We start from the raw sequence: 12,341 nt of genomic DNA, 5'->3' as shown, positions 1-12,341 counted from the left end.
CCAGATAGTAGCATGAACAAAAGTTTGGTAAAGTCTTATTTTCATTTTATCTTCTTGAGGAAGTGTTTCTGGGATAGGATGAAATTCTTGGGATTAAAATTGAGATGCTTTGGTTAAGGCCTGTAGAGAGAGTGCACTTTCCCCAGCCTACTTTATCATGGAGTCAGCGTTTTAGCTATGGCTTTTTGAGTACTGAAGCCAAAGACGATCTGCTGAGTTGTTGGAGGGGCCATACCTCAAGTACACTGGAAATAATGTCCTATTTCATGTTTGCTCACCTCTTCTCTGTCATTGTGAGCAACAACACTCTCTTGGCACCTTCTAAGGCCACCTCCCTTCTTGAAAAAAAAAACAACCAGAAGAATATATCAATAGAAATCCCTGATCACCAGCTGTGATGTTTGACCATAATACTAATCGGTTGACCAAACTCTGTCTCTTGACCTCTCAGCAGTGGCTGTAGGTAGAGGACTTCTGTAGCAAGCAAGTCAGCTGCTTTCCATGTGCAATGGTTACTTGAACATACTGCAAATGAAACCCAAGGAGCAGAAGACACCTAGGCAGTCATTTAGGGTGGGGGACATTTCTCTTTTTCCATCAAAACAAGATGTTGGTCTGCACTCTTCAGAACTCATAAGATGGTACACTGTTGACAAATAACATTTGGCATGTCCTCTGACAAACAGAAGACAAACAGAAGACAAAGGGCTTAAGCAAGGAAATATAGCTAGTGAGGATGCTAGCTGAGGTATACGAAGTCTCTTAGAAATATAAAATACTACAGAATTTATGTGTGGATGTGCTAGCACTAGGCCTTGAACTCAAGGCCTGAGGATCCTACTCTGAGACTATTTCTTTACTCAGGAGCCTGAGATCTGAGGATCAAAGTTTGAACCTAACCCAGGCAGTAAAAGTCCTTTTATCTCCATTTAAACAGTAAAAAGCTGGAAATAAAGATGTGGCAGAAGTGACAGAACACCAGTCATGAACAAAATAGCTGAGCAAGAATGAAAGGCCAGTATAGGAGTGTGGCCTAGTGGTACAGTGCTTGACTAGCTCACATATAGCCCTGGGTTCGATTCCTCAGTACCACATAATTCCTCAGTACCACATACACAGCAAAAGCTGGAAGTGGTACTGTGGCTCAATGGTAGAGTGCTAGCCTTGAAAAAGCCCAAGGACAGTGCTCAGACCCTGAGTTCAAGCCTGAGGACTGGCAAAAAAAGAATGAAAGGCCAGAGTTCAAAGCATTAGTACTGGCATAAACCAAACATGTGGCACTGAAGCTGGCAAGAGGATACGTTATTACTATGACTATTTTATTAAGAATCCTGAGTCCATAAATTGACATGTTGAACTAAAACCCCTTTGTACTTAGTCCTTGACTGCCTTGTCCTAACAGAAACCATGGTGTGGGCTTCTTCATTACAGTAAGTTCCAGAAAACACTGATGTAAATAAATCAAAATTCACAGGGCTGTAGCACTCATGACATTTAGAAGCTCATTTGCTGCATTACCTGAGAACTGAAGTCAGACCTTCTCATACCCGTCTTTATAAGGAGTCTCATGGTCATGCAGCAGGGAACAGTGATCTGCTCTGGTGCTCAGACTTGTGTACTGGTACTGAGACTTGTGTACTGGTACTGAGACTTGTGTGTGCATGTGTGTGTGCACATGTGTGAGCATACATCAGTAGGGGGTTTAACTCAGGGCCTAGGCCCTGTCCCTTAGCTTCTTTGTTCAAGGCTAATACTCTACCACTTGAGCCACAGGTCTACTTCTGGCTTTTTAGTGGTTAATTGGAGAAAAGGGTCTCAAGGACTTTCTTGCATGGCTGGCTTGTAGCCATGATCCTCAGATCTCAGCCTCCTGTATAGCTGGGATTACAAGCGTGAGCCACCAGTGCCCTGGCATGGTGCAGAACATTTGGGGAGATGCTGCTGACAAGGAGCAGTGAGGACACAGGCACAGAGCAGTGAGGCTACAGCCTGGACCTCAGCCTTGGCCTCGATGACCAGATGCTTCCATGGGAACTCTCTGTGGAGGCCTTAATTCTCACCCCAGTGTATGGTAAGATCTAGCTACATATTAGTCCAAAATCCTTCTGTTTGCAGATCAGGTGTGGGAAGAAAAGGAGGGCCCCTCAGTTACTGAGTATATCTATCAATTATCTAAGTACAATTTGAAACTATGACTCCTCTAGCTTTCCTAGGTCCAGAAATGCAAAGACCTCCACTCTAGGAAACTTCCAGTTGCTGAGTAGAGAAAGCTTCCTTTGGTGATTTTCTCCAATATCTCCGAAAGGAAAAGAACTGACTTTACTGACAAGTGTCTATGGTAATTATACGCTGTGGAGATCAAAATAGGAGCTGAATTGCACGTTGCTGGCATTTACCACCCACTGTTCTAAATATACACACGAGGGTGTGTTGGGGTAGTTAACAGTAAATCTACTGAGTGGGATATTAGGTGTGTTGGCGTAGTTAACAGTAAATCTGCTGAGTGGGATATTGCCTTTCAGACCAAATCATGTCAAGGAATTCAATGACAAACCTTGTCAGTGTGAGTTTTAGAACGGATATAGGAAAAAACAGATGTCTATAGGAGACTTTAGTGTAGCTTTCTTTTCCATTCTTTAAAGCAGTACACAAACCTTCCCTACAAGTTAAAGCAGTATGTAAACCTTCCCTTTGAGTTAGTTTCTTGATATTAGAGCCTGGGTTAGGATTTCATTAACTTTGTTTAAATCTCTAAGGTCCTCTCTGGACAGATAAAGGTAGGGAAAGAGAGGGAACTGGTTCACCCCCTGGTGGAATGAGGCACACAGAAAGCCCCAGGGAGCCCCTGCTAGGGTCAGGCTGTTCCGTCACCATATTTTCACTAGTGGCTATGGCACTGTAAGCCACTCACTGCGGAGAACATTACAACTTCCAACACAAGCTCTGACAACAAAACAAGAACTAGTGTCTTCCTAAATCCAGGTGGGTCTGTTTACCTGCAGGAAGGATCCAAGATTCTTCATTTAATTGGACATAATAATGAGGTGGTAATCTATTAAGAAAGCACTCTAAATATTCCAGAGGCATTTTACAGAGGCAAAAGGAACAAACACTTGGTTTGCCTGGACTTGAGGTCATGACCCAATTGTTCTTATTAGGAGCTCTGGTATATTATATGGCAGGATTATTTTTAGGTCTTCTTATCTTCATTTTGGGAGAAAGCCTTCCAGAGCTTTTCCATCTCTGGAGACCACTGTCCTACTGTCTAATAAAATCCCACCACCTACTCTTTTTTTTTTTGCTTTACATTGATCGCTAGTATGTTTTCTTTTTTGTTGTTGCTGACATTGTGAATTATACATGCTACACTTTGGTTTTGCTTTGGGAGACAAGAGTCTTGTGTAACCCAGGCTGACACTGAACTCAAAAATCCTCATGCCGGTCTCCTAAGTGCTGAGATCATGGCATGTACTGCCATTCTGATCTGACAAGGCTTTGCTGTGGTGAGTGAGGTCAACTGCATTCCTTGTGGAGTTCCTGCTCAAAGCTCATCTACCTGGGAAAAGGTGTTATGTTAGCTCCTTTGAGCATCCAGGCTGGAGTTTGTTCTCCTTTGTCTGATATGCTTGCCTTTGGACATGCTCAGCAAGCCCTCCATCACTAAGCTACATTTCTAGACTGATCTAGGCTCTTGGTAACCAAGCCGCTGCCATGTTCCACTCCATCCACTGACTCCAGCTGCTTGACCTCTCAGCACAGCTCAGAACAGTTACAAGTTCAAAGATGACCTTTTTCTTTTTTCTTCGAACACATGTACAAGGCCCCAGGTTTCAGCATCCATTTTTTCAGTGGCACTTTTTGTTTTAGAGCTGGCTATGTGGTATGGTAGCCTGCCTTGGGCCTTCCTCACTGGACATGATTTCTTCACTGCCAGAGATCACAACCTGCGCTGAGTGTTCTTCAGGAAAGTTTTACTAAATGAGCAGAGAAATTAACATGACAGCTATTGTCCCTCTCCCAGCACCCCAGGAGAGCAGAAGAGGATGAACTAGGGGAGAGCAAAAATGCAGCAAATACAACATTTATAAGGACATCTGTAAATACAACATCTGTAAGTAAGGATGGATGCTGAAAAACAAGGCTTTTTTCGTGGGTCATGGAGACTGAACTTGGCCTGGGCTCTGTCCCTGAGCTCTTCAGCTCAAGGCTACCACCCTACCCTTGAGCCAAGCCCCACTTCCCATTTTCTAGAGGTTCATTAGAGATAAAAGTCTCAGGTCCTTTTGTGCCTGGGCTGACTTTGAACCTTGATCTTCAGATCTCAGCCTCCTGAGTAGCTAGGATTACAGGTGTGAGCCACTGTGTCCGGCTAAAAACAAGGCTTTCTGATATTCTTCCATAACTACCAGACAGAGAAAAAGAAATACCACAATGAAAACTGAATTTGTTTCCATACATATATATCTGTATACTTTATTCAAGAACTTTGGATCTATCTCTTTATTACAAGAAGACACAAAATGCCTGAAGGTATATAAAATATCAACTTTAAGCACTTTTACAAATGCAAAACTATAAGGAAATGGAAACAATGGATTTATGTTTGCAAACAATATTACTATCAATTCACCTGGTGCTTGATTCAATTACATGTTAGAATTATGGTGACTGAAACTGATGGAACCCTATTCAAAGCCTATAGCAAGAGTGAATTATAATAAATTCCATATGATCATTACCTAAGTACTGCTGTTATAACTTTCTGTTCATTAAAACTTTTAGGGAGCAGAATTGACCTTCTACTTCAGGAAAGAATTAATAAACATTTATTTATTCTTTGAGCTCAACTCTGCAAGCTTTAAGCTCTGTATTTCTGCCATTCTAAAAATACCTACTGGTTGCATCTAAGGTCAAAAATATCTCATAAACAATATAATTAAAGGTTGCTTTTGTCACCACAACACATGTTGTTCTTTACTTTTTTGTTTTGTTCCCATATCAAAGCAATAAGGAGAGAGGCAGTTCCTTTTCCATACAAAAGAGAAAATACCCAAACTCATGTCAACTACTATCAAACCACAAGTTGTCACACCACTAGGAATTGAACAGTGTTTTGCCTGTCAATGATGAATGGACAGGCATTCATGCTTAAACCATAGCACAAAGATACTACCAGGATTTGGTCCTCATGACCTTCTTCCACGAGTTCTAAGATGAAGTTAGAAAACAGCACACCAAGCTGCAAGTACACAACTGCTAGAGGAGACACTAACTTGAGGTATCAATAGAAAACTTGCTGTGTCCCTTAAGTCCTGGAAACAGTGTGTGGCAAGGCACAAGGTGGAACGTTCAGTGCTCAGAGCTACATGGCTTTGCAAGAGCCTCCAGCCAGAGCAGACCCTATTTGCTCTAACCCTTTTCCAGATACATGAAAGAGAAGTCACATCGTCTAGTCTGCAGGGGATTCCAGCATCCTTACACACAACCAGTATTAGCACCACATTTGAGCTGGAACTGAGGTAAAAATAAGCTCAAGTAGCTCTGGGAAGAAGCTGCAGTCTTGCTATCTTGACCGGAGTGTTTGCAACTTTCTTTGTGATCATTAAAATAAGTTTGCATGCAGAACTATTGGATTCCAGGTACCCAAGTACATACAAAAACTGATCAATTTGAAAGTCAGGTACATAAAAGTTGATATAGCAAAACAAAACAAAATTCTCCATTTTTTAACTTATGTTACTGAGTGATGAAGTGAAAGATTTTGATAAAATACACTGAAGGAAAACCACAAGACTGATTTATCTGATGAAATGCTTAGAAAGTTCTATACCACGACAGCCTCATCTTCCCTGCTTACCTACCTCCCAAAGCACCAAGTAGCCTTTCCCTTCTTTCCTCAGCCATCATAATTTGAGTAGGCAAGTATCTCAGAAACTCATATATATCTTTTATGTAAACGAATGCAGAAGGAAAAACTTAAACTTTTGATTAAGAATGAAACGAGGTAAAATTAAAACAGGTTCTAGCAAATGAAAACAGAGTCTACTTAAGTGCTAACTGGACAAAAAGGAGCTTGTCAGTGGGCTGCAGGTATAGCCCAGAGACTGCACATGCTCCTGAGCAGGAACCAGGCCCTTGGCTTGATCCTTAGCACAACGTCACACAAAGCCAGGCCACATTTCCTAATTACTTCCTACGAGATGAAGTAACATAGAAAATGAAAGATGTCATGAAAAATTTTCAAATTGCTTTTGCCTCTCCCTTTAGCATGCAAGAGAAATAAGAACACTGAGATGTAGCTAGCTTTTTGGAGTGTCATAAAACTAATTTTTGAAAGGAGAACAATTTTTACCAATGTTTATGATGAAAAAATAATATAACCTGGAATGTGCAGAATGCTGTTGGAAACTGGGATGCTCCAGTAGGAGCCAGACTTAGTGCTTAGGCAGAAGTTCATCACTCCATTCCACCATGAAAGCCTCAGGGAAAGTAAGCAGGATGATTTCAACTGACTTGGAGATGAAAAACAGGAGGAACTTCCCCCGTGGCCTACAGAAATATTTGAGGGAAATGGTTTAAGTTTGTACTTAACTTAAAATTTCAACTGCATACTGATGACCATTCTTGAGAAAACTCAAGCAAACAGTCATTCTTTTATCAATCAGTGGTACCAACTGCACCTGGCTGGTAGCAGACATGGAGTGTGGCTGGGCAGGGACTGCAAGAACACAAGTCACTAGATGAGGGCTTTCAATTCTGTGTCAGTCAGTTCATTCACTTCCATGATCTTCTCCAAGTGTTCCATGTACCGGCCATGGTCCTGCAGGAAGTGAGGGACGCGCATTTTGTCTGTAACTGCCAGTCCTCGCAAGCGATCCACATCTTCATAGGAAACCTGCAAAGGGCAGCTATTTTAAAGCACAACTACAAGTCACACTTCGTGCCTGCAGTGTATCTTACTTCTCCATGGAATCAGTTCTATTTTCTATATGCACATATGCATATAAACTCTGTGTTTTGTTTTGCTGAGGAAAGATCTATGTGGCTCAGACTAGCCTCCATCTATGCAGCCAACGATGCCCTCAAACTCTGAGTCCTCTTGCCTAAATCTTTAAATTAAGGTAGGTACACTGGGGGTGGGAGATTGAGACAGGGTCACACTATGTAACTTGGGCTGGCCTTGAACTCATGTTCTCCCTGCCTCAGCTTCCCAAGTACTAGAATTACAGGCTCACATCATTATACCTGGCTCTAAATGTAACTTTATATACACTATGGAGTAAAAATAATTGTGTGACCCTTTATTGTGGTAGTCTGGCAGGTACAACTCTAAGTAAAAGGAAATAAGGCTCTTATCTAAAGAGAAGAGAGATACAAATATGAAATGGGAGTACATGTGAAAAATTCCTGTGGAATCTTATTTGAATTGGAATGCCCTTAAAATTTATAAACTGTCTAAAAGCATCAGCACTTCAGTCTCAAGACATGTTCAGATACTATTTATTTTTTGCCAGTTCTGGAGGCTTGAACTCAGGGCCTTGGCACTGTCCTTGAACTTTCTCAAAGGAATTGGAGCTTCACTGAAGGGCTAATCTCAAATTCCCAGGTATTACCCCACAGATTATTCACTAATACATCAGAAGAAGCCTGTTTTTAGAGTTGGAGGGATCTGCAGCCCAAGAGATCACTTTTGGCATCACTAATAATGGTGGCAAAGAGCATGCGTATTCTGTTGGGTGACATGCCTCACTTCTGCAGTTTTGGACAAGAAAGGCTAACTGAATCAACTGAGAAGAAAGCAACCTGAGACTCAGGCCACAGAAGCTTTCAAGACAACCATTCAATCTCTTAAATATGTCATTTAAGAAGAATAGGGTAGAATTTAAAGTAGGGAAGGGGAAAGGCAAGATGACTGGGAGGAAACAGTAGAGGTAAAGTGGAAGAAAAACATGGGAAAGGGTATCAATGTTGTAGAAGTAACGTATCTACTATCTGACGAATGTAACTGTAACCCCTCTGTACATCACCCTGACCAAAAAAAAAAGAACAGGGTAGGGAACTGTTTCAAATTAACAGACATAAAGATTATAATAAGATGTACAAGTTTGATTTGATTCAGGATCACATAAAAAAGAGCTATAAAGGATATTTTGGACAATTTGGGAAATTTGAAGTAGACTATCTGCATTTCCTTTTCTTTTTCATTAATTTATGGTTATTGTGGTGCTATACAATGGGGTTACAGTTGCATGTTTTCCCTTGTTCTTGTCTTTTTCTATTTTATTTTTAGTTTCCTGGGTGTCTGCACTGCATTTTCAGAGTTTCATGCTCCATCCGTGATGAATTTGAGAAACTGTACAGTCACGTCAGGGAACACCTGGTTCCTCAAGGAAAGTGGTGCAGCTGGACTTTGACTTTAAAATGCTTCTCAGGAAAGAAAAATGTAAAAATAAAATGATACACACTCCTCTCAAATTTTCACTTCCTTATCTCTTAATACTTCAAAGAAACTCTGTCCTGTAGTCTATGGCAGAAGCTTGCTTTCTCTCTCTCCTGCAATCACCTAGGGAAGCCTGGTGGAACAACAGTGACACCGCAAGTGGGATGCAAGTCTGTCTTATTCCTGAACCAGGCTACAGCAACCCTGGCCTGGGGCTTGGGATCAAGAGCCATTCTCCGCACTCACCTTCCCTAGGGCAGTCAGCAGGTAGAAGTCTATAGAGTGCCTGTATCGGAGGATCTGGAGGGTTCCATCCAAGTACACCTGGTCTTTACTGAAACACCCTGGGGGACAGAACGGGGTTTACTTTCTGATGTTTAAAAAAAAACTACCAAGAAATGAGGTACTAACATAGTAATATAGTATAGTAGTATAGCTGACAACTTCTAAATTTACCAATATATAACTGTATTAAAATTGTCTTCATGACAACATTCCTGACAAAATTTGTTTACCATACACAGCCAGGCACACCCAGTATTCTGTAGGGATACTGGCTCAGGACTGTAATCATAGCTACTCAGCCCAGGAAGAAAAGTCCATACAACAATCTAAGTTTTAAAAAAATGGACAAAAAATGTAGCAGGTGGTTTTCAAGACATACAAGCCAAGGGTTGTGTAGTGGTAGACATGCATAATCACAGGATTTGGGAGGTTGAGGCAAGAAGAGGTTGAGGTTGGGCTATATAAAATGACACTATCTTAAAAAAAAAAAAAAAAACAGAAACAAGCTGGGGTGCCAGTGGCTCACTCCTGTTATCCTACTGTTATCCTAGCTACTCAGGAGGCCAAGTTCTGAGAATCACAATTCAAAGCTAGCCCCAGCATAAAAGTTCTTGAGACCCTTATTTCCAATCAACCATCAGAAAACCAGGAATGGCACTGTAGCTCAAGTGGTAGAGCGGTAGCCTTGAGCTAAAGAGCTCAGGCACAGCACCAGGCCCAGAGTTCAAGCCCCACGACTGACAAAAACAACAATAACAACAACAAAACAGAACAACAACAAAAAGTAAATGTCAATAAAGAAATGAAAAAGATTCCACCAGTCATGAGGTTTAGTTTAAACAAAACTACCTGTCTACATTCTCTGGGTGTTATGATGATGATGATGATGATGACACTAGCTTCAAAGTGAAGAAAGTTGAAACCAGTGAAAAACTGAAAACAGCCAGGCATTGGCCAGGAGGTGGACAAAGCTGTAGTGACTTTGGGAAAGTCTAGCAGTTTCCCAAAAGTTGAACCCAGTTACTACCATATTAGTCAAGCAATTCCATTCTTAGGTCTGTGTCTCAGAGAAAGGAAAACATGTCCATACACAGCTTTGTGCAATAATGCTCATAAACATTATTCCTAACAACTAAAAAGTGAAATCAGACCAAATGTTTACCAGCTGCCAGATGTGGTGGCCATACCAGCCATCCCAGTTCTCCACAGGCTGAGGGGAAAGGGTCCTAAGTTCAAGGCCAACCTTGGGTTATGTAGGGAAGCCTTGTCTCCAAAATCAAACAAAGAAATGGATGCTGAGGGACTTCAGTTGGGAAGTCTAGTGCTGACCTCAAGTAACAAAGGCTTTCTTCACAGCATTCAGGAGATAACCAGCCATTGAGGTAGAGGAGCTCCCTTCCCGCGAGGCACACCTACCGGGCTGGGAAGTGTCAGTCCATCCCCTCTTGGCACGTACACAATAATCCCATCGGGTATTAGGGTCCTTGACAAACTTGCCAATATCTTTGAAGAGTTCACAAAATGACATTTGGCTGGCTTGATACACAGTGTAGTAGAGGAGGGCGGCCCTCCATAAGAAGGGATCTTTTCTAAACAGGACACTGTGGATGCTTGCCAGTCCTTCCTCTGTAGGGTTGTTGGGCTTTAGCTCATGCTTTTTACGTCCAACCCAACTGTTCCATGGCTGCTGGAGGTTGTTGATTCCTCGAAAATAATGTGTGCCTGTGAAGAAGAGGCACCAGTCATGAGAGACAGCACCTGAGTCTTACTCCTTCCCAGAGCTCCGTAAGGGGTCAAGGCCCGGTCCCTGGCTTGACACTACTGGGGGGTGGGGGAAGTTTTAAGAGGTGAAAAACATATCTAAAGCAAAAGAGAGGTGACTCCCTTTGCTCTAATCTCTGCTAATTATGTCTTTAATTAAAATCTTAGTAAGTAAAACATAATTTTTTTAATGAGGTTGAACTTAAAGGGCCCAGGAGTACAGTTCAGTGGTGGAGCACTTACTTTACACCAGCAAGGCCCTAGGATCAATCTGCAGCACCACAATTAATTATTTAGTCAGGTATGATGGCCCACTGCCTATAATCATGTCATTTGGGATGAAAAAAAAAAAAGGAAGATCATGAGATGGAGTTTAGCCAAGGCTGAACAACAAGACCCTATCTTAAAACAAAACAAAACAACCTTGAAAGAGGGATGAGGGGGGGAAGGGTAAAGAAAGGGGCGATAGGGATAATGGGGAGAAAGGGGAAGGGAAAAAAGGGGAGGGGAGGAGGAAAGAAAGGGTGAGACCTGGCAAAGGGGTCTTTAGGTAATTGAGGATATGCTCTTGAATGGAATAGGGGGACCTCTTCTTTCTCTCTCTGAGCTCATTATTGATTTATGGGTTTGCTTAGCCACATGCTCTTACTATGATATGCTTCCACACTGCAGCCAAAAGCAATGGGCAAGCCCTTCACAGAGAAAATCTGCAAACTCATGGGCAGACAAAGCTGGTCTGGTGGTATGCACTTGTCAACCCCAGCTATGAAGGGAAGCTTAACTAGGAGGACTGATGCACAGGCCAGCCTGGGCTCTATCTCAAATATAATAAAAAAAAACAAAACAGGGTTAAGAATAAGGCTCAAGAAGGAAAGTGGGGGGAGGGAGTTTGGCTTAGTGGTTAAGAGTGCTTCCCCAGCATTCACTAAGACACAGGTTCGACTTCTCAGTACCACATACATAGATAAAAGCCAGCAGTGGTGCTGTGACTCAAATGGTAGAGCTCTAGCCTTGAAAAAGCCCAAGGACAGCACTCAGGCCCTGAGTTCAAGCCCCAGGACTATTGAAGGAAGGAAGGAAGGAAGGAAGGAAGGAAGGAAGGAAGGAAGGAAGGAAGGAAGGAAGAAGGAGGGAGGGAGGGAGGGACGGAGGGAGGGACAGAGGGAGGGAGGGAAAGACAGAGGGAGGGACAGAGGGAGGGAGGGAGGGAGGGAAAAAAGAGTGGCCTTATTTGTGGGCTAAGTCCTGAATTCACACTTCAGTACTACCAAAATAAATCTACTCTGAAGAGAGATCTTTTACCATTGGTCCAGGTGACTTTTTTTTTTTAAACTATTCTAAAGAACATTTCTTTGGGGGTGAATCCTGACACTCCAAATGAACAAACAGAAAGTGCTGTTCCTACCTATCTCATGCCTCAGCATCCCCTCCAGCCAGTGCTCTCGGGCTGTTGAAACATTGATGGTCAGAGTTGGACATCCATTTACTACTGTCATCGAAGCTCGTGAAAGTAGGTCTTCAGTGAGATGAACTACAATCTAAGGAATAGGAGGAACATGTATACGCACATAGACACACACAAAACAAAATGTAAAGGCAAGGGGGAAAGCTTTCACAGAAATCAATGTGCCCATAAGTTAACACTTTTGTTCTGTTGTAACTACCCTGATTTCTTGGAATCTCAATTTTGATTTTTGGTAATTCAAGAACCTTTAACTGGATATTGAAGAACATAGATGGCTGTGCTGAGGAAGACAGAGAACTGTATCTTTGCCATAATTCAAATACCCTTCCTAGCTCTAATGATGGGAAAAAAAAGAAAAAAAAGGACATGGAATCAGAACTCTTCACCATG

General features: G+C 42.1%; 1 protein-coding gene across 5 annotated transcripts in view; it reads right to left on the bottom strand.

The window, feature by feature from the left end:
- Positions 1–5,334: 5,334 nt before the first annotated feature.
- Matcap2 (microtubule associated tyrosine carboxypeptidase 2) overlaps positions 5,335–12,341 on the bottom strand; it is a 38,803-nt gene continuing 31,796 nt past the window's right edge. For all 5 annotated transcript variants that reach the window (XM_090332633.1, XM_090332634.1, XM_090332636.1 and 2 more), the window contains 4 exons: positions 11,892–12,024; positions 10,142–10,447; positions 8,687–8,784; positions 5,335–6,895 (listed from right to left, as the gene is read on the bottom strand). In XM_090332633.1, coding sequence (XP_090188759.1) covers positions 6,737–6,895; positions 8,687–8,784; positions 10,142–10,447; positions 11,892–12,024 — 696 coding nt within the window. In that variant the 3' untranslated portion in view covers positions 5,335–6,736. The remainder of the gene's footprint in view (positions 6,896–8,686; positions 8,785–10,141; positions 10,448–11,891; positions 12,025–12,341) is intronic.

The sequence above is a fragment of the Megascapheus bottae genome, chromosome 5 (genome assembly GCF_031878675.1).
Source record: "Megascapheus bottae isolate mThoBot1 chromosome 5, mThoBot2.hap1, whole genome shotgun sequence".
In the NCBI taxonomy this organism is placed as follows: domain Eukaryota; kingdom Metazoa; phylum Chordata; class Mammalia; order Rodentia; family Geomyidae; genus Megascapheus; species Megascapheus bottae.
This window is presented reverse-complemented; position numbering and strand designations above follow the sequence as displayed.